Source organism: Colletotrichum spaethianum, assembly GCF_022836535.1.
Source record: "Colletotrichum spaethianum MAFF 239500 DNA, contig04, whole genome shotgun sequence".
NCBI lineage: Eukaryota > Fungi > Ascomycota > Sordariomycetes > Glomerellales > Glomerellaceae > Colletotrichum > Colletotrichum spaethianum.
In genome coordinates, this window is record NW_026054774.1 from 1,662,681 (window position 1) to 1,681,304 (window position 18,624).

Below are 18,624 nucleotides of genomic sequence, written 5' to 3' on the forward strand. Positions count from 1 at the left end.
GTCCAATTCTGCGTAATACGCTCTGTGCCAGTCCTTGCTTCTCAGCCCTCATTAAATCCATGAATCACATCTGCGCATATTAGATGAATGACCTTGTCTCCTTGAGTCGTGAATCAGCGTGTGTGAAGGCCCCCTTTTCATTACAAACACCATACAAATAGACCCGCTCAGTGACAAGCAACGGTGAGGTTCAGGGACTTCTTCAGGGAGGCACCAATGTTGATGTCGGTGACGACCGTACCAGAGGCCAGGGCGTCGGCCCAGTACGACAACCTCTGGCCGCCGCTGGTGACGTCCTTGCCGCGGAGGGCGAATGGGATGATGCCATTCTCGCAGGCGGGACGCTGAGCGATGGCGGCGAGGACGGGGGCCTGAGTGATGTTGGCGCGCATGGTGGCGTTGTTTATGCCCGGGTAGAGGACGAGGTTGTCAAGGTAGACGGTGCCAATGTCCTGGTTGTTCAGGAGATTGGAGAAGCTGGCATTTCCCTGGGGAAGCAGGTGTTAGAACTGAGCTGAACAATAAAAGGTGCATAAACTTACGATCTCGAGAGTGAGAACAGAATGGTTGGGAACGGAGACGTGGCCCTTGAAGTTGTCCCCCTGGGCGTCAGGGGTGAGAGAGATGGTATTGTCCGTGACATTGAGGCCCTTGAAGCCATTCAAGCCTAAGTTCCGTTAGTATGAGGATTCACGCGACCTAAAGCCTTGGTTCGTAGGCCTACCCTTCAAGGTCACCGTGTTCTTGAACGTAACACCGTAGCGCCTCGCAATACCGTTCACCTTGACGTGAGTGTCGCCTCTGATGGTGACCCTGACGGACTCATTGTTCTGGAACCAGGTGGCGAAAGTGGTGAAGGCCGCCATGTCGGCAATCTCGATGTGCTGGCTGATGTTGACAGTCTGCAGCTTGACAGACTTGGTTTCGGGGAAATTGAGGTGGACGAAGGGAGTGTGAGGCTCCAGGTCCTCGAGGTACATGACGCCGTCGAAGGGCTCGATGGTCGCCTTGACGGAGCCGTCCGATTTCAGCGTCGAGTTGATAGCCATGTTGTAGGAGTTGGGTCTGGTGTTGGAGACGGCGATTCCGTCGACCGTGAGCTCAGCATGATCAAGTTTCGATTGGGCAATCTTGGGGACGGCAACGAAAATACTACGTCTCGTTAGGATCATATTGCTCCGTACGCGGTGTCCAGTACAGCTCAGACTTACATCAGGAGGACAATAAGAAGGATTGCGGCGATGGTTGCAATGAGATAGATCCACCAAAACCTCGCGCAGTGCCTCATACATGACTTCCTCTTGCCACCTCTGTACGAGCCGGTACCACCGGCGCTCTCGGTGTGAGACACGTCGTATTTGCTCATGTTGCCCGAACTACTACGTTACGAGTTATAGTCCGTGGGGTGTAGCTGGGGAGTTGCCGCCCACAGTCGTGAACTTCCGATATGTGTGTGTGTCGGTTACTGCGAGATTGGAGCAGAATGTCCACTTGGACGACGGTGTCAATGACAGCTCGACAGATCGATGTCCAGGATACCGAGCAACGAGGTGGTCGAGTGGGACCCAGGGAGCTTAAGTACAAAGATCGAGAGAGATTCTGGGGTAAGAGCTGGGGACGCCAGGAAATAGCAGACACCCTTGAGCATCACACGCGCCGCAATGGCTCGAGATCTTCATGGCCACGCCAAGTCCGCATGTAACCCTTTTCCTTTCCACGTACCGACTAAGCCAGGCCAGTCGGTAGGGTAGGCAGGGTAGAGTAGGTTGGGATACGCTTTGGTACCCGGGCGTTTGTACACATTGTGGGTGTAAGTGCAAGGTAGCGTATGGGTGGCTGTGGCCATCGAGGAAGATACATGGCCAAAATGCGTAAGGACAACTGGGGATCGGCCGGTCAGATGGTAGGCCGTTCATAGACCAACGCAGAGAAATATGCTAGGTCAACCTTTTGACGTCCAAATCTGCATTACGGGTAGGTCTTGTTGCAAGGGCAGGCCGGGGCAGCGTTGCCAAATTGGGTGGCATGCCGAGAAGAAGGTCGACACCATCTCCCCCAAGCGGCTGCCCCGCATTGTGTGAGTCGAGGAGGACTGGAAGAACTAGGGGGCCCTTGCCCGCTAACACCACAGTTGCAATCTTGCTGGACCGCCGGAGAGCGGTCCCTCGGCATCTTTTGGGCAACACTGAGCATATGAAAGTCAATTTCGGGTGTGGGTGTGGGTGTCAACGGATTCTGCGCCAATAAGCAACATATTGGCTCGGAGGCTTGTCCACTGATTTTGAAGGGATCTAGATTGGGTGGAGAGACAAGATCCAGAGGGAATGGATACGAAGTGAGGCGTGAACGCTATTAGGCGTTGTAATGGTGAAGCTGTCTCTGTCTAGATCATAAAGCGATGATAGGTTGGCTGGCATTGTTGGCTTAAGGAGATCGAGGGAAGGACACAAACGGCTTCTAAGCCATGGCTCTCTCGACGAGACAAGCCTCCGGAGGGTTGTGAGCGATGGAGGAGGGGGAACCAGTAGACGTTGGCAGCTCCAAGCAACCCGCCATCAGCCACTAGGGCCTTCACCGGCCGGCTTCTAGCGTCGGGGAGGGTATCCTCACGTGCCCAATCAAAACATCAAGGCCCCAAGGCTGGGAAGTTGGTTCTCGCGCCGTGCGCCACTGGTGAACCCCTTGGGCTCAACGGGAAGGCCAATAAAGGTTCTCAAAGACCCCATCGCGGCCTCGCTGGGTTGAGTTTTTGTAATCTCGCCGAGTTTTTGGCTTAGACACGAGCAGAAGGGTAGCGCATGAAGAGGTGTCCAGGTAGCTATCACATGGGCGCAGCATCAGGAAATTATCCAAGGAGCTGCAAGAAGAAATAAAGGCACCATGGGACGCATGCGTGGGTGGCACGATTGGGTAAAAGATACAGGGGAGCAAGGAGCCGGACCAGAGGGCGGCGCGGAAGAGAAGACAGCTGTAAACGGCCGAAAAGGGCGGAGGATGGGCCAGGATTGGCTGGATCTGGACGAATTGGTCTCGGAGATTTGACGCAGAAAGGCCAATGATTTGCCTCGAGAACACACAAGGACCTTTGCATGCCCGCGTGAGAGTATCCGAAGCTTCCTTGAGGCAAGCAAGACAAGGCAAGGTAAAGTAAGGTACCTTTGCTCGTGGTCCACTCAGCTGCGACTTGCACCTGCAGCCGGCGAGGGCAGCCGACATTGGAGGGCGCCCGCCTTGCCCGCCCAACGCTCCTCGCACCGCCCCACTCAGTGCCTCCCCCAGAGTCTGGGCGTTATCCGGGTAGGAGTGGGGACGGGGAGCAGAGTCTTAGCCCTGGGGAAGCCAGTAAGAGGGGGGAGGCAACCTGGAGAGCCTTGGTAAGCCGGGACATCACGGTGGGGCCCGCCAGCAGATACCCACCGGAACCATAGTGAGGTACACCCACAGCGACGACCTATTCGATTATAGTGTACGAAGCAGAGCTCATCCATGAAGCATAGCTCATCCATGATGAGCTGTCAATCAACTGTCACACTCATTTCGAGATCCTGCGTCCAGTTCCTCTACTTTGAGTTTCGGCTTCCACCTTAACGTGACAACCGGCCGATCGAGTCAGCTCAGCCCACTTTGGGCAAGAAGCTTGTGTGCCGGGGCCAGACGTCAAGACGCAAGGGTCATGACGAAAGGGGGACGAGAGACGAAGGGTACAGAGTGAGCATCCCAGCTTGCAGAGGCTTGGGAGGCTCAACGTTAACCTTGTCTCCAATTGCCTTTCCCTTCCAGCACCGCCGATAACCAAACCTTGCTCGTGGCCCTGTGGTTGAGTCCCGACCCGATCGCCCGTAGACAACCAACCAGCGCTTGAATGCAGTTCTGCAATGTGTCTTGGCGGGAACAAAAAGAAAGCCTCAAGGGTTTCCATAAAAAGTACTCACACGACGACGACGTCCACACCCCCCCAGCCCGCCGTCTCGATCACCACGGTCCCCGGCCTATCAGACCCTTCGCCGACGTAATTCCGCATCGAGTCGCTTCACCCAACATTTTCTGACCGAGAATGAATGAATGCCGCACGTCGCGATCCATCACGACGGGAAAGAAGTGCCCGCCGGCGTCGACCAGGATCACATTACCTTGATAAACTCCCCAACGACGAAGGAGAGAAACCGTGTTAGAAAGAAGAATACCACATCAATGGTTTCGTTTCACAACACCTCAGGCCGGCCCGTGATAGCATGACAATGATGGAAGTATACGGTATCTAAAGCCTTGATTCGCATGAAATCCAGGATCCTCTCTATCCTTCTACCTATAGTAGCCTTGTGTATGACTCTACAATGCCCGCCCAGAATGACAGAGCGAGCGGAATTGTAACGCTATTGTATGCATGGGATCGGTCCCAGATTCCGCGGCCACACTCCTTTTTCCCTGCGCTTCTTCGTCCCATCTCGACTTTCGAAAGATCCAGACCTGGCCCCAACCTAACACGAGGCATATCTTGACTCCTGCAGTCGAGGCTTCAAGCATTCGCTCGACTGCTTCACGGCGGAACGATGCCATTCACCATTGTACGTCCAGCGATTTTGCCTGTTGTTGGACGCAACGCGGGAATGCGGCCTTCCTCAACTCTTCCCGACTCAAGGTTTCCATGATCTCATTCGGGACGTTCCTGTTATAGCTTCGACTTCACCCATAGGCTAACCTTGTTCTCCAGCCCAGACTCGCCGTCGTAGATGTCTCTCTCCACTGCGCGAGTGTTGATCTGCAGCACCTATCAGAATCCGACGTCTCACGCAAATTTAGGTTGTGGAGACCTATGATGGTGTAACTTACAAAATGGGGGCCCAGATCGCTGACGCTCTTGGCGCCGAGGAGCCTCATGCATGTCTCCATCTCACCCTTGAGGACTGGGCAAAAAGTTAGCGACTCGTCCGCAACGACACATCTCGAACGCAGTACGTACTCTCATATGTCCTCTCAACACCGGCCTGGCCACCGGCACCGAGACCGAACAGCGCGGCACGGCCGATACCCACAGCCTTTGCGCCCAGGCAGAGAGCCTTGACGATGTCGGTCCCGCGCTTGATGCCGCCATCGACCCAGACCTCAATCTTGTCAAAGACCTCGGGACAATACTTGCGGATCTCCAGCAGCGTATGAACAGCGGGAGGCGCCGTGTCGAGGGCGCGACCACCGTGGTTCGACAGGATGATGGCCTTTACTTGCGGGGCGTACTTGGCCGCAAGGTAGGCGTCCTCATGTGTCTGCAGTCCCTTTAGGACGATGGGCAAGTCGGTATGCTGTGCCAGCCAAGGCAGGGTCGTCTTCCATGTCAGGTCAGCCGCCGTCCCGAAGAACAGCTGCTGTCCCACACCACCACCGCCTGGCCGCTTCGCCTCGTCACTCTTTGAGTTTGACTCGGATTCGACCTCGAAGGCGCCCTCGAACTGCTGTTTCTCGTCGAGCTCACGCTTTCCGGGCCACGGGGCATCCAACGTAAGGGTGATGTATTTGTAGCGGTCCTTCATGGCGTTGATGCGTTTTAGCATGGCCTCGCTTTTGGCCCTGTCATTCTGAACGTAGAGCTGCCACCCGAACACCTGGCCTTCGGGCGAGCCCTCGATGATCTGCTCCGGTGTCATAGACGCGTTGTTCGACACGCACTGCATCGCGTTGAACTTGGCTGCCGCTCTTGCAATGCCTCGCTCACCGTCCGGGTGAGCAAGTCTCGCCATGGCGGCTGGTGCCACGAACAGAGGGATTCCCACATGGTGGCCCAGCAAGTTTGTAGACGTATCAACTTGTGTGCAGTCGACGAAGACCCGCGGCCGGAGAAGAATCTGCCTGTACGCCTTGTTGTTGTTGCTCTTGGTCCACAGGTCGTCACTAGCCGAGAAGTAGTACGCCCAGGCCTTCTTCGGGATGATCTTTGTGGCAGCCTCCTCAATCTCCTCAATATTGAGCAGCGTCTCCAGCCTCGGCGGGCCTTCCTTGGGCTTCTGGGACTCCGCTTTCGCGGGGGCGGGTTGCAGCAGCGCCAGAGACTCAGGATCTACGGTGCCGAGGCACTTTTCGGGTTTGAGGTTCTCCTCGAGGATACCCGGCGGGTGGATGGGGTCATACTCGTCTGTCGCATCTTTGCCGGAGAGCTTCACAATGATCTTGGACCCGCCAGGGTGGGAGGGGAGGAATTCGGTCACGTCGTACACTTTGCCGTAGAGCACTACCCAACAGCTCTCGGGGGTGTTGTGCTTGGCGACTATGGGGCAGCATTAGCATAGGCTCAACGTACAAGCGGAGAGTACCTCAGACCAACCTTCTTCAGCAGTAAATACCTTCGACATTGTGTCAGCAATTGGAGGTTCTATAGCACAAACTACGCAAGAAAAACATGGCAGGATCTCAGCAACTGACCGAGCGGGCACATCATGGTAATAAGCCGCCAATCGTTCGGCAGGAATTACCCCGTACGTCTGGGCGAGAAACGAGGACCGTGGGGGGGTTGATCCGGGGTTGGGGGCAGCTAGAGGAGCCTGTCAGTCATCGAATCAACGTGCACTTTTTGGTCAAGCGTTCTGTGGAGGCAGCAGAGAGTGGGCACAGTGGGGTATCGTCATGGAAAGAACACCGCGGGCGCACGAGTTAACCCCGACTTGCCCCGACTTCGGACATGTCGGCGCCTCTCGGCGCTAGACGCTTCGCTTCGCTTTGGCGCGGCAATGATTTTACGGGGACGTCATCCATCCCATTTGTTCCGGGGATGTTTGTAAATTTCGTGGCCAGCTTTGAGCACTTATACAACGACTCAATCGCGACAGCACTCCACGAACAGCTGGTATTCTTGGTTCCGCATCGCATACAGAAATACTACGCAGACCATGAGCATGCGCACTTCACTTACAACGGGCGCACGAGACATTTCTCGCCTTTGCGCGAGGTGCCGGCGACAGGCAACGATAACCCGGCCATCTGGAACGGTGGCAATCGCCAGTCATTCGCTGGCTACGACACATGCACGATGGGCTTCGGGAATGGCTACCAGCAGTGCGAACCAAAAGCGATGGATGTCGGGAACCGCCCCCCTCACCCGACCGGCGACGGCGGCACAGAGCAACGAAGCGACAACCGCCTCGAGTTCGCAAGAAAGCAAGCTCCCCACGACGCACTACGACTTCTTCCCCATCACTCTCCCCGACGGCCCGCCGCCCAAAGGCCACTTTCCCATCGACCAGCGCGCCCTCCGACGTGAGTTCCTACGGCTGCAGGCCAAGGCGCACCCGGACATGCACCCGGCGGAGCTCAAGGCTCGGGCGGAGGCGACGTCGGCGCGCATCAACGAGGCGTACAAGACGCTGTCGAACCCACTGCTGCGCGCGCAGTACCTTCTCTCGCTGCGTGGCGTCGACGTGGCCGAGGACGAGACGCTCAAGGTCGAAGACCCAGAGCTGCTGATGATCGTGCTCGAGGCGCGCGAGGAGATTGAGGAAGCAACAAGCGAAAGCGAGCTCGAGGGCCAGCGCGCGGCCAACGATGAGCGCATACGCGAGAGCGAGGAGGTGCTCGAGGAAGCTTTCCGGCGAGACGATATCGAGACGGCGAAGCGTGAAGCGGTGAAGCTCCGGTACTGGGTTAACATTCAAGAGAGCTTGAACAACTGGGAGGCCGGGAAGCCGATTGTGCTGCAACACTAAGGAAGTAGGGTATGGTAATGATTGAAGAGAGAAAGAAAAAAGATGACTCTGTTCCTGTACAGTAGAAGAAAAAGTGTATATCTGGACTGGGAAGGCTCGGCCGTCATCATCAGCTGATAGTGGGCCGATATTGTGAGATACCCGGCATTTTCATAATTTAATGTTTGCAAAACTCTACTCAACCCACAAATACCTACTACTGGAAGTGGTGGATAAAATCGACGAAATGGTGCGAGTCGTGTTTTGGCAAAAATTCCCGGTTGACTAAAGAAACCCGCCAAAGCCGTTCCGCCTCCAAAATAGCTCAGCAACTTGGCCAAAACACGGCTCTGTACTCCGATCATTCACCGAGAGCTCCATGTGTAAGTGAAACTGATTGTACTGTCTCGTTGTGGAAATTCTCGTCTAGAACTCCTGTGATGTCATACTCCTCAATGTGGGCTCTTACCGGGCAGAACATCGCAACATGTAGGTGAGCTTGACGGTGTTACGAACACGCACTTGCGAGCTCGTGTCTCAGTCATTGTGATTTGCGACAGCGGCGGTGTTTGTAAGCTCTTGCGAATTCAGACTGGGTTCACGTAGAGCTGGGCCAACGGCTTGAGCAGAAGCTTATGACTACCTCGAGATTAGTCACGGCTTGCACTTACGTACTCTCTCATTACCTACAAGGATCATTTTTCGCTATGGTTGTTTCCTAAATTCTATGGCTAGGACTCGTGCCTCTGCCATGTCTTGATTTTCCAGTCGATGTATGTCAAATTGAAATCTAGTTTTTGATAGTTCACGGTGTGGGATAAGAGTTACAGTGTAACCAAACCTCTTGCTAATCAAGCAAAGCACTTCTAACGAGTTCTCTGGAAGAGCATCAGAGAATTTATGAAAGACTAAATCCATAATATGTTTTACAGGTCGAATCGTTCTGTGGAAACCCGAAAGATCGCTGGGCTAAGCCGACTCACTGTCTTTGGCTTGATTACCCCATGGCGGCCGTCACCCGTGGTCCCTGCCCACCCCGCCAACACCTACCCCACCATGCCTGCCTAACCTTACCAATGACAACCATCCAACAGCTCAGCTCCTCCAGCTCGGCGACTTCACGGAAATCCACCCTCACCAGAGCATAAGCTTCCAGACGCCGTCCCTTCCCCGTACAACCCCAGAATAGACCCTACGAACCACCTGCACACGACCAGAAATACACGCCCACAAGACATAAGACCATGGCGCCCTCGCAAAAGGTTGCCGAGCGGCTCGCCCTAGCCGAGTCCGCCCCGGGCGACAAGGCCGCGGCCTACGAATCCATCATCGCCGACATCAAGACCCTCTCCTCCCCCGCGACGGCGGCCGACGACCTCGCCGCCGTGCTCGACGCATTCTTCGCCGCCTCCCTCGGCATCGTCTCCACCCGCGCCGTGCTGGCCTCATTCGTCGCCACCCTCCGCGACCTCAAGAACGACGACCTCTGGATCGCCGTCGGGAACCACATGCTGTCCCAGCTCGCCGCGGGCGCGCAGGCCTCCTCCTTCCTCGACCAGGCCGCCGCCGTCCGCGAGCTCGTTGCCGAGGCCCACGAGAACAACGAGGACTTCCTCGACGCCGCCAAGACGCTCGCCGAGATCCCCCTCGACGGGTCCCAGCGCAAGGTCACAAACGACGACAAGGCCCGCGTCTGGGTCCGCATCGCCCGCAACTACCTCGAGGTCGACGACACCACCGCCGCCGAGACGTACGTCAACAAGCTGAAGAACATCATGCACACCGTCCAGGACCGCGACCTCGACCTGCACTTCAAGCTCTCGCAGGCGCGCATCCTCGACTCCAAGCGCGACTTCCTCGGCGCCAGCGGCCGCTACCACGAGATCAGCGTCAGCCCGGCCATCGCCGAGGAGGAGCGCCTGCACACCCTCGGCATGGCCGTCAAGTGCGCCATCCTCGCCCCCGCGGGCCCCATGCGGAGCCGCGCGCTGGGGCGGCTGTACAAGGACGAGCGGTCGGCGGGGCTGGACGAGTTCGGCATGCTGGAGAAGATGTTCTTTGACCGGCTGCTGGCGCCCGAGGAGGTGGATAAGTTCGCGCAGGGCCTGCAGCCGCACCAGCTGGCGACCACGGCCGACGGGTCCACGGTGCTGGCCAAGGCCGTCGTGGAGCACAACCTGCTCGGCGCGTCGAGGCTGTACCGGAACATTGGCTTCGAGGCGCTCGGCTCCCTGCTCGGCCTCGACGGGGAGAGGGCCGAGGAGACGACGGCCAGGATGATTGAGCAGGGCCGGCTGCTGGGCCGGATCGACCAGCTCGACGAGGTCATCTGGTTCGAGGGCGGCGAGGCGTCGGGCAAGAAGGGCAGCGGGCGTGCCGAGGTCGTCGTCGGCAAGGAGATGCGGCGGTGGGATGCCAACGTGCAGAACATGGCCGAGGAGGTGGAGAACGTGACCAACGCCCTGCAGAAGCAGTTCCCCGTAGGTTTTTTTCTGTTTTTTCCCCCTTTCTCTTGCCCATCACTGCGCTACGGCTCGCTAACGGCTGCGTCTAGGACTTTGTGGAGAACAACCTGGTCGTCTGAGATGACCGTTATTATGAGATACTGAATGTTGAACACACCACACCGGCGTTATTGAAAATGGGGGACTTACTGGCGTTTGGGGGGGGGGGGGGGGGTTCATGCGACCAAAAGAGGCATAGCACAGCAAGCCGCCGCCGTAGAAGAGAAAACATGCCGGGGAGTCGGCAGCCGGCAGATAGAGCGAAGGGCAGGGGACACGAATCAAGGCATAGTGTACATGGTCGTCATTGTTGTTCTAATAAATAAATAAAACAAGGTGTCTAATTCAGGTCCCTCATCCGCACAACCACGTACCCGCCGCTGAGCGACAGCGGGTCGCCGTCCTCCTCGTCGAAGCAAATCTCCTCCTCGACGTGGCGCCGCGCGCGCCGCGCCCTCCGCGAGTCCGGGTTCCGCTCCAGCTCGACGAGGTCGCCGAGGGCCTCGGCGATGTGGGTGCCCATCCAGTCGTAGCCCGCGGCCGTGAGGTGCAGGCCGTCGTCCCAGTACCGCTGCCGCTCCCGCTCGGTGAGCGAGTGGTAGGGGATTCTGGGATTGAGGTCGAAGGCGTGGCTGGGGTTGGTGGTTAGTGATGATGAAGAGGGGCCCCTCCAACAATGATCAAGAGAAAGACTTATCGGACACGGGGCGAGGGAAGGGGGAGAGGACTACGGAAACACATACTAGTTTGGTGACTGGTGTGAGAGGATGGTGTTGTTGAGCTGTCGCCGGTGGCTGTCGAGCTCGTCGTCCTTGGCGGCGCACTCGGGGACCGTCAGCGCGAGGACCTTGCTCCCCTTGGCGATGGCCGAGTCGTACACCCGGCGGAGGGATTCAAATATCCTTTCTGGCGGTACATTGTATGCAAGATCACTGGTCGTCGAGTCTTAGCATCATGCAGTACATACATATACATGTGTGGATGACACCTGGTAGATGAACAAGGGCCATCCATGGTGGACCTACTTTGTGCCTCCTAGTACGATGACCCAGTCATATGTTGTTTGGCTCACTGTGGCGGCACATTAGCATCAACTTCATGAAATGGCCCAATGTGCCCGAGGACAAATGTTGAAGGTTCAAAAAGATCCGCAAGTACTGCAACCAAAAAAGGCCGCGAGCACAGAAAGAGACGGCAAGCACTCACACTCGCTCTCGAACCGCTTCGCAAAGGCGCCCTGCGAGACAACGTCGCCGGGCATCCCGTTGTCCGTCGCGATGACCTGTGTGTCCGAGAGGTCCCGCGAGAGCTTCTTGGTGAGGGCGATGGAGTACGGGTGGTAGACGGCGCCGTAGGCCGAGTACCCCGCCGTCAGCGAGTCACCGAAGCAGAAGACGCGGAGCGTCTTTCCTCCCGACATGATCGCGGATTTTGCCAGAGGCCCGAGGCGGCGTTTTTTTCTTGGAGTTGTCCTGGTCGGGGTCGATTCTTCTATGAGCCCCCCGCCGTCCTACGATGCCGAGTCCTGTGTGAGTTGGTTGGAAGTAGACGGGCGTAGTTGACCAGGTGGGGGTTCCGGCGGCGGTCTCCGGGGGTTATGTCGTTGACGGGGTCGGTTGCTGTTATTCCAAGATGCCAGCGGTCCAGCGGCAGCGATAACTCAAAAATGAGGGGGGGTGGGTATCAAATGTGGTCGTCGCCGTCAATATTGAGATGAACAGTTCAAAGATGTCCAATGTAATGTTCGATGAGCCTGTCCGAGGTTCGTTGCGTTGAGGCTGACGGAGGAGGGTCCTAAGTCAGGTGGGGTGGCGTCGACGTACACTAGATAGGTACCTTCCGATAGGCAGACACGCAACACACTTCCAGGTTGACGGGCGGGGGGAGGCGAATGGTGGGGGCGGGGGAGAAAGTAACCAGGCGCCAAACAGGGAATGGGGTTTTAAATCACAGGGCCCTGCGTGCTGACTCCAGCGAGAACCCACCCGGGGGCGCTGAGCACTGAGCAGTCAGCAGCCACCGCAGTCAGGCGCTTCCCACACCGCGCAAGGTGAGCACAGGCAGCAGCAGCGGCGGTAGGAACAGCAAGCACACAGGTCCAGAGGGGCGGCGGTGGCGCACGATGCTTGTGGCCTCAACCTCCGTCTCCTGTTTCGGGTCCAACCTAGAAACCAGTCTTTGCGTAGGAGCTTCTTTGCCTGAGCGATCTCGGGGGGGGTGGGGGAAGGAACGAGGCCGGATTTTGAGACTGCGCTTCTAGAAGCAAATCCGATACGAACGGGCCCTTCCTGTCTCACAATGCTTCTTTGCGTGGTGCATCAAGGTTCATCAACCATGACCTTCTCGCGGAGAGGCCGTTGAATTCTGCGTCTACATCCTGATATCGCTACCTATCTACACACCAATGTATCCAATACCGCCCGCCCGCCCCCTTTCATCGGCCTCCATTTACTATGAAAAATACCATGATATACATTATTGACGTTACAAATAGTTGTTCTCTCTGTCCTTAGAACCTTCGTTGGGATCTCTTCCCGTCCGAGACAATCCGGGGTAGGTATCATAAACCCGGTCGTTTCATCACACACGCCTGAATGGATATCGGACGTTGGCGTTGGGGCCGTCTGCGTCCGTCGCAGCGGAGCTTCCACGGTGCGTCGGCGGAATTCACGCCAGCTCGGGCTGGTACCACCGACCCCTCTCGGTGTGCCACCACCTCTCCTTGTCCTTCTTGTCCGGCATCGTCGGCGATGCGTTCCATCGTCCCTGGCATCCATCCCTCCCACTGGCGGCGACGTCTTCGCCGTTGTCCGCCATCAGGTCGGCCATCTCGACCAGCCCGCCGCGCTCATCTTTCGCGCCGGCGTCGGGCCACAGGTTGTACGTGATGCGGCTCTCCACCGTGCCCATAAATCCCGCGAGCCCGTGCTTCTCGAGTACCGTGCCGTCCTCGTCAATCACGTTGACAAAGAACCGCGGAAACGCGCGCGCCGCCTCGAGCCGCGCCTGGGCCGCGAGCCGCGCATGGTGGAGGTTGCTGCATTCTCGGTACCCCTCGGTCGTCGTCACGGGCGATGCCGGCGCCGTGGACGAGCGGGAGTGCTTGATCGGTGAGCCAGGGGCGCTGCCGCTGGGCGTGGGGAATGAGGAGCTCCTGGCGGGTCCGTTGGGCCCGCGGAAGCGGTCGCTCGCGCTGTCTGTTCTCTCCTGCGGGCGGCAGAGGGCCTGGAAGATGCCCTCTGGGTCGTTGGGGGCGCGCAGGCTGCGGAGTGAGGGGAAACCAGCGGCCGTGATGCTGCGGGCGAGGATGGAGTCGGCGGCGTTGGCGTTGCTCGTGTTGCTTGTGATGTCCCAGTGGAGCTTGCGGAGGGAGCTCGAGGCAAGGTACGGCATGAGCCAGATGAAGGTGTCCTCGGGCAGGGTGGGCGCGAAGCTCTGGACGAGGGCAAAGGCCTCGAGGTGGGTGAAGTTGGAGAAGATCCGGGCCAAGGCGGGCAGGGAGTCGAGGTTGATGTGGCGCAGAGTCAGTTTCTGGATTGCTTGGCTCGTCGGAAGGGTAGCCAGGGCGGAAATGCCACTGCTCGTGACACCCGGTACGTGCGTGAGGGATAGTGTACGCAAGGGGGCAGCGAGAGTAGAGTGCTGTCGTTGAAGGCAGTCACCGGCATCCGCGACAAGAACAGGTGCTGCAGAGACGTCAAGTGCATCAGCGCCGAGCTGATGAGGTTGTCCGGGGTGAGAGTCGCGCCGGGGAGGCAGTGGACCGTCAGCGTCGTGAGGTGGGCCCAGTCGACGTGGAACTCGAGGAAGGCCGCGCTCTGCTGCGGCTGCAGATCTCCGGGGGTCACCGAGTAATCGCGAGCCGGCTGGGCGAGCGCCGCAGCGTTGCCGCCCGAGCTCGACTTGAGCCGGTGCTGTCTTTGGTACGGGGAAGGCTCGACGATCCAATCCATGTGCTTGAGTCGCTTGCGAGTCGACAGCGCGTGGGTGAGCTTGCTGAATGAGTGGTTATACTGGGGGTGGAGACCGATGAGGCGCTCAAAATTGGGACAGGCCATGATCAGCGCTGCCACCTGATTGTGATAGTCCTCCAATGCGATGCCAGCAGGGGGACTGGGGACCTTCACTGTGTGGACGATGCCGGCGAGATATGGGTTTGCTCTCAAGGTCCGTCTAAGGAGCATCATCCGCGTGCCAAAAGTGAGCTTGTGCCGCTTCTTCTGAGACGCCGAGTCGGCTCCTACAAGCTGAATGTCCTCATACCTGGCATTGTTAGGATCACAGACACATCGTGGGGGTGGAGGGTTCATACAAGGCGACCCGTGCGAACTTGCACCATTTCCTCGCCGCCAGGCTGACCGAACACAGATCCCGCATCCAACATGTTGCGCAGCTCTGGCTGCCGTTGTCAAGATGCGCCTTCTTGAGCTCGCCCAGAATCAGCTCCAGGACCTCGCCGGGTAGCTTTGCAAAGATTTCGCCAGGCTTCGCCTTCTTCCTGAACACTGTCGACTGACTTGGTCGCTGATACATGTAGTCGGGTCGCCACATGCTGGAATCCCTCGAATCGACGCTCGTTCGGTTGCTGCTGTACGATGAACTCCGGGACCGTGTCTCGAAACTTTCTCTAGGGCTGTTGATGCTCGTAACGGTGATAGTAGACGCCTGGGAAAGCTTCCGTGGTCTGTTGAGCGGCGTAGGCATCGCCTCGAATACTACCTTCGCGTCCATGGGTGTCGTTTGCAATGCGTACGGCACGCGAGCAGTACGCGGGTTCGGCCGTGTTTGTGCCATCATGGGTTGTTCACCCTTGGGGTATAAATCTGGGGGAGCGCCGAAGTAGGCCGGAGCTGAGCCGTGGCTGGCGGTCATGACGGAAGACACAGAGGCGGAAGCAGAGGGGTTAATGGAAGCGGCAACAGCTGGAGGGGGAGCGAAACGGCCGGGGGCTCTTAGGCGGTGACCATCATGGGCGATGTAGTTGGAAGAAGTAGGTAAAGCGGAAGCTCGTCTCTTGTGTTGTTGAGCTCTGGGGTTGCTGTGGAGAGGAGACCAAGAACGTGTGTTAGTTCGGAGTACTTTGTACTTCAAGGATGCAGCAAAACGGATTTCGGCAACGGTCAAGGCCCCAAGCCAAGAAATGATAGGAAATCGGCAAACAGTAACCCCCGGAAAGAGAGAGAGAGAAGAAAAGAACCAAGAAGGACTAGAAAGGCGCCAACGTAAGGTGACGAGGGGTTCTGTCATGTTTAATATGAAAATCCGGAGAGAAAAAAGACGGCACTGGCAATGGCACCCAGGAGGCTGCCGCTGGGCAAATCTGCAATGGACACCACACCCTGGACCCTCGACCCGATGGAGGTTGGCGCGGGCAACGAGGTGCGAGGGTAGTGCCCGGACCAGCGCTCTGATGATCCTATCCGGATGGAGTCTGACGGATGGCTGCTCGCATCCACCATCCACCGGAGGGTGCAGCAGTTTGTGTGGGAGGACGCAACCCCCAAATCACGTATCTAATCCCCCTTGAACCTTGGCCCACCTCGGGGGGACAACGACAACTACTCCTCAGCTGTAGGGTAGCGTGATGAGTGTGTAAGCTATCAGGCAGCTCCCAAGCTTTTGGGGTGCAGCTAGTCCGAGTCGCGCAACCCGGCAACGTGGGCGCGGCGACAGAATACCGCCAACTACCCTACTTTAGCACTTGCGCTAGGGGCTACACTATACTACGTACGGCGCGAAATGGGATGAGAAGACGTGAAGGAGCCCGACAAGCAACGAACTTTCTTGTGGCGCGCCATTTGACGAAAGGCAGCGCAATTTTCCCCCTGCCCTGCCCTGATGTGAAAGCCGGCAGACGCGCGCGCCACTGTTGCCGGTGGAAATTGGGGGAAACCTCCTTGAGGCCTGGGAGCACCCCCTGTAGCGTTATTGTCCCGGTCCATGTTGGCTAGATGGCTCCCGCACACGCCCGAAACGTCTCCCTGGGACACAAGTGACCCCCTCGTGCCTTTAGGGCCGTTCGAAAGCCTCGTTCGGATAGAGGGAGGGGGAGGGAGGATGTGACAACGGCGCAAGGATGAGTGACATGATTCGGTCCAAGGACCCGCTCCCCAGAACTGAAGCTGAAGATGAGAGAGGGCTAGGGGTGTCTCGGCAAGGGGGAAAGTGCGGAAGAGGAAAGTCGTGGGATTTTGAGCTCCATTTCAAGCGTCGATACATTCCCCTCTCAGAAGCGACAGGTCAAACTTGGACAACTGTGGCTCCACCTTCGCCCAGGCTGGGCAGGAAGATGCCGTGGAGAGGTAATCTTAGGATACGCCGAGAGAACTTCGCGGCGTCTGCAGGACGTGGCTTGTTATGTCATGTTGAGATTCTCGTGCCATAGCCTGCTTGGTTCTATCTGTCGGTGTGGCCTGTCTGGATGAGTGGCCCGTTGAAACTACACTACCAAGAGGCACTCGGAACTTCACAACCAACAAGAGTCTCCGCTCGACTCAACTCCACTTGGAGGGCTCAGGATCGGTAAGAGATAGAAATGAGACGTGGAGCTTCCGCCCCGTCCGTTGCCTTTTTCGTCAGTCGAACGACGCAACTCCCACTTGCAAGCCACGGCCCAAGGCGTCATCGAGTTTTTATGTGGGCAGAAGCAGGAATCCCACAGAAAGAAAAGAAAGAAAGGGAGGGAAGAAAAGAAAATACCCCAAAAGGCTAATGTGACGGAAGATGGGATGAACCAGAGCGCCAAAGCCAACGCCGCCTCATGTCCAGTAGTGCGAAACGTGATATCAGACCGATGGAAATGAATGCGTAAACGAAGAGCAGCAGCAGCAATATGCAATGAAAGCCAAGCACCTGCAAGGTAGGGAAAGAAAGGCGCGCGATAAAAAGAATTGCAGAGACAAGTGGACGAATGAAAAGAAGCAGTAGTGCGAGCAACAGCCAATAGACAAATGGGGAACGCGGCCGTTAGGGGCCCAAGAGGGGCAATATTGGAAAAAAGGCGACTTACGAAGCGTCTGATTTGTGGCTATTTTTGACATCGAGGAAAACGTGTGCGTATACGCCATGCCGGATCTCGTTGGCACGCTTCTCGTCCAGAGCCGACAGCGATTGCCTTGCGCCGGCAGGCCCAATGCCAGGAACCGCCCGCGCGGCGGATCGATAATCTTTGTGGTGCGCGAGGCCGTACTTGTGGTGGCCGAGGTCGAGTCCGTAATCGGGGTCGAATCGCCGGTTGCCATTGTACGTGTTGGTGATCGCTTGGCCCGCAGGCGGCATCTCGTAGTACTGCCGTCCGCTGATCATAGTTGCCGTTTGGAGACAGTCGTCTCCCGTATCGATAAAGCTGTCGTCGTCGTCGTCGTCTCTAATATTGTTGACGGTATTCTTCGTCTCCTTATCCTTTCGTGGCCGTCCTGTTGTCCTGGGGTGAAATTTCTGTTCCTGCTCTGACCGACTCTTTCTCTCACTCTCATCCGCACAGCTGATGGCCGGGTTCGGGCCTTGCGAACCAGCGACCCTTTTTATTCAACGTGCCAAAAGGGGGTCTGCCAAATCCGTTCCCATGAGGTCGTTCTGCCGTAATATTAATATACCGACGTGGGGAGATCTTGGCCAGCTACGGTCGTTGCGAGGGTGGGTTTCAGTTCAGTTGGCCGACCCGCTTCAACCAACTTGAGGGCATCATCAGGAGCAGGGCAGTTAATGACGAGCTGGAAGTCGCAAATAAAGACGAGAGCCCTCCAGGTAAATGCGAGATATCCGGCGAATCAGCGAGAGGGGCGAGAAAAGGAGAAAGGAGGGAGGGAGCAGGACAAGAGAAAGAAGCCCAGGTCGGCAAGATTGCAACCTTCATGCGTTCGGTGTGCATTATATCTAAAGTCGAGGGCAGCCCTATCCCACTCTCGAAATAAAAGATAGAACTCGCAACCTGGTGACTGGACCTGGGTCGAGAACCAGCCAGAGCCCTGCTCGGCGCTCACGCACTCCCGGCCCTCTGACTTGCAAACCCATACTTAGACCTGCTCGAAGCAACGCAATATGGCGGCAGCATTCTGCAGTGCAGCGGCTGGGAGGTGCCTTAGTCGCATGAATGATTGGAATGCGGCAAGCTGACCCCTCCTATCCCCTCGTCTAGCTCGTCGCGCCTCAAAGAATCGACGATGTGTCGCAGGCGGTGGGCACTCCATACATGCAGTCCACATTTCTCATAGGTACGTACGGCAACACAAAAAAAAAACAAGGTTAACAAGGTCGATAATGTTCTGGAGCTCCCAGGTGATCCCTGAGTGGCGGTGCGGTAAGCCGGCCGCGACAACCCCCGGAGGCGACGAATGAGCGGCCCGGCAGAGGCCAAGGCATATGCCATCGTTGTTTCGCGGGGTTGCGATGAACCGCTTCGATGTCCAGTAATATCGTCCTTTGCAATGCTGCACAGCCCTTTACGTCCATTT

General features: G+C 57.3%; 7 protein-coding genes across 7 annotated transcripts; 2 read left to right on the plus strand and 5 right to left on the minus strand.

The window, feature by feature from the left end:
* Positions 1–167: 167 nt before the first annotated feature.
* On the minus strand, positions 168–1,366 carry ColSpa_02508 (uncharacterized protein; the record flags this gene model as incomplete). Its single annotated transcript, XM_049268720.1, has 4 exons — positions 168–488; positions 543–667; positions 725–1,152; positions 1,212–1,366. The coding sequence occupies 4 exons, from the start codon at positions 1,364–1,366 to the stop codon at positions 168–170; spliced, it is 1,029 nt and encodes a 342-aa protein (XP_049124677.1).
* A 3,303-nt stretch (positions 1,367–4,669) lies between these two features.
* On the minus strand, positions 4,670–6,424 carry ColSpa_02509 (cytochrome b2, mitochondrial; the record flags this gene model as incomplete). The annotated part of the gene is made up of 4 exons (XM_049268721.1): positions 4,670–4,759; positions 4,831–4,904; positions 4,961–6,256; positions 6,412–6,424. 4 exons carry the CDS (start codon positions 6,422–6,424, stop codon positions 4,670–4,672), a joined length of 1,473 nt encoding a protein of 490 aa, XP_049124678.1.
* A 604-nt stretch (positions 6,425–7,028) lies between these two features.
* On the plus strand, positions 7,029–7,688 carry ColSpa_02510 (J-type co-chaperone JAC1, mitochondrial; the record flags this gene model as incomplete). The annotated part of the gene is made up of 1 exon (XM_049268722.1): positions 7,029–7,688. The coding sequence occupies one exon, from the start codon at positions 7,029–7,031 to the stop codon at positions 7,686–7,688; it is 660 nt and encodes a 219-aa protein (XP_049124679.1).
* Positions 7,689–8,911: 1,223 nt separating this feature from the next.
* Positions 8,912–10,251, plus strand: ColSpa_02511 (COP9 signalosome complex subunit 4; the record flags this gene model as incomplete). Its single annotated transcript, XM_049268723.1, has 2 exons — positions 8,912–10,147; positions 10,222–10,251. 2 exons carry the CDS (start codon positions 8,912–8,914, stop codon positions 10,249–10,251), a joined length of 1,266 nt encoding a protein of 421 aa, XP_049124680.1.
* Positions 10,252–10,511: 260 nt separating this feature from the next.
* ColSpa_02512 (uncharacterized protein) lies at positions 10,512–11,591 on the minus strand (the record flags this gene model as incomplete). The annotated part of the gene is made up of 3 exons (XM_049268724.1): positions 10,512–10,803; positions 10,915–11,116; positions 11,378–11,591. 3 exons carry the CDS (start codon positions 11,589–11,591, stop codon positions 10,512–10,514), a joined length of 708 nt encoding a protein of 235 aa, XP_049124681.1.
* A 1,247-nt stretch (positions 11,592–12,838) lies between these two features.
* ColSpa_02513 (uncharacterized protein) lies at positions 12,839–15,043 on the minus strand (the record flags this gene model as incomplete). The annotated part of the gene is made up of 3 exons (XM_049268725.1): positions 12,839–13,813; positions 13,834–14,434; positions 14,484–15,043. The coding sequence occupies 3 exons, from the start codon at positions 15,041–15,043 to the stop codon at positions 12,839–12,841; spliced, it is 2,136 nt and encodes a 711-aa protein (XP_049124682.1).
* Positions 15,044–17,176: 2,133 nt separating this feature from the next.
* ColSpa_02514 (uncharacterized protein) lies at positions 17,177–17,476 on the minus strand (the record flags this gene model as incomplete). Its single annotated transcript, XM_049268726.1, has 1 exon — positions 17,177–17,476. One exon carries the CDS (start codon positions 17,474–17,476, stop codon positions 17,177–17,179), a length of 300 nt encoding a protein of 99 aa, XP_049124683.1.
* Positions 17,477–18,624: the final 1,148 nt, after the last annotated feature.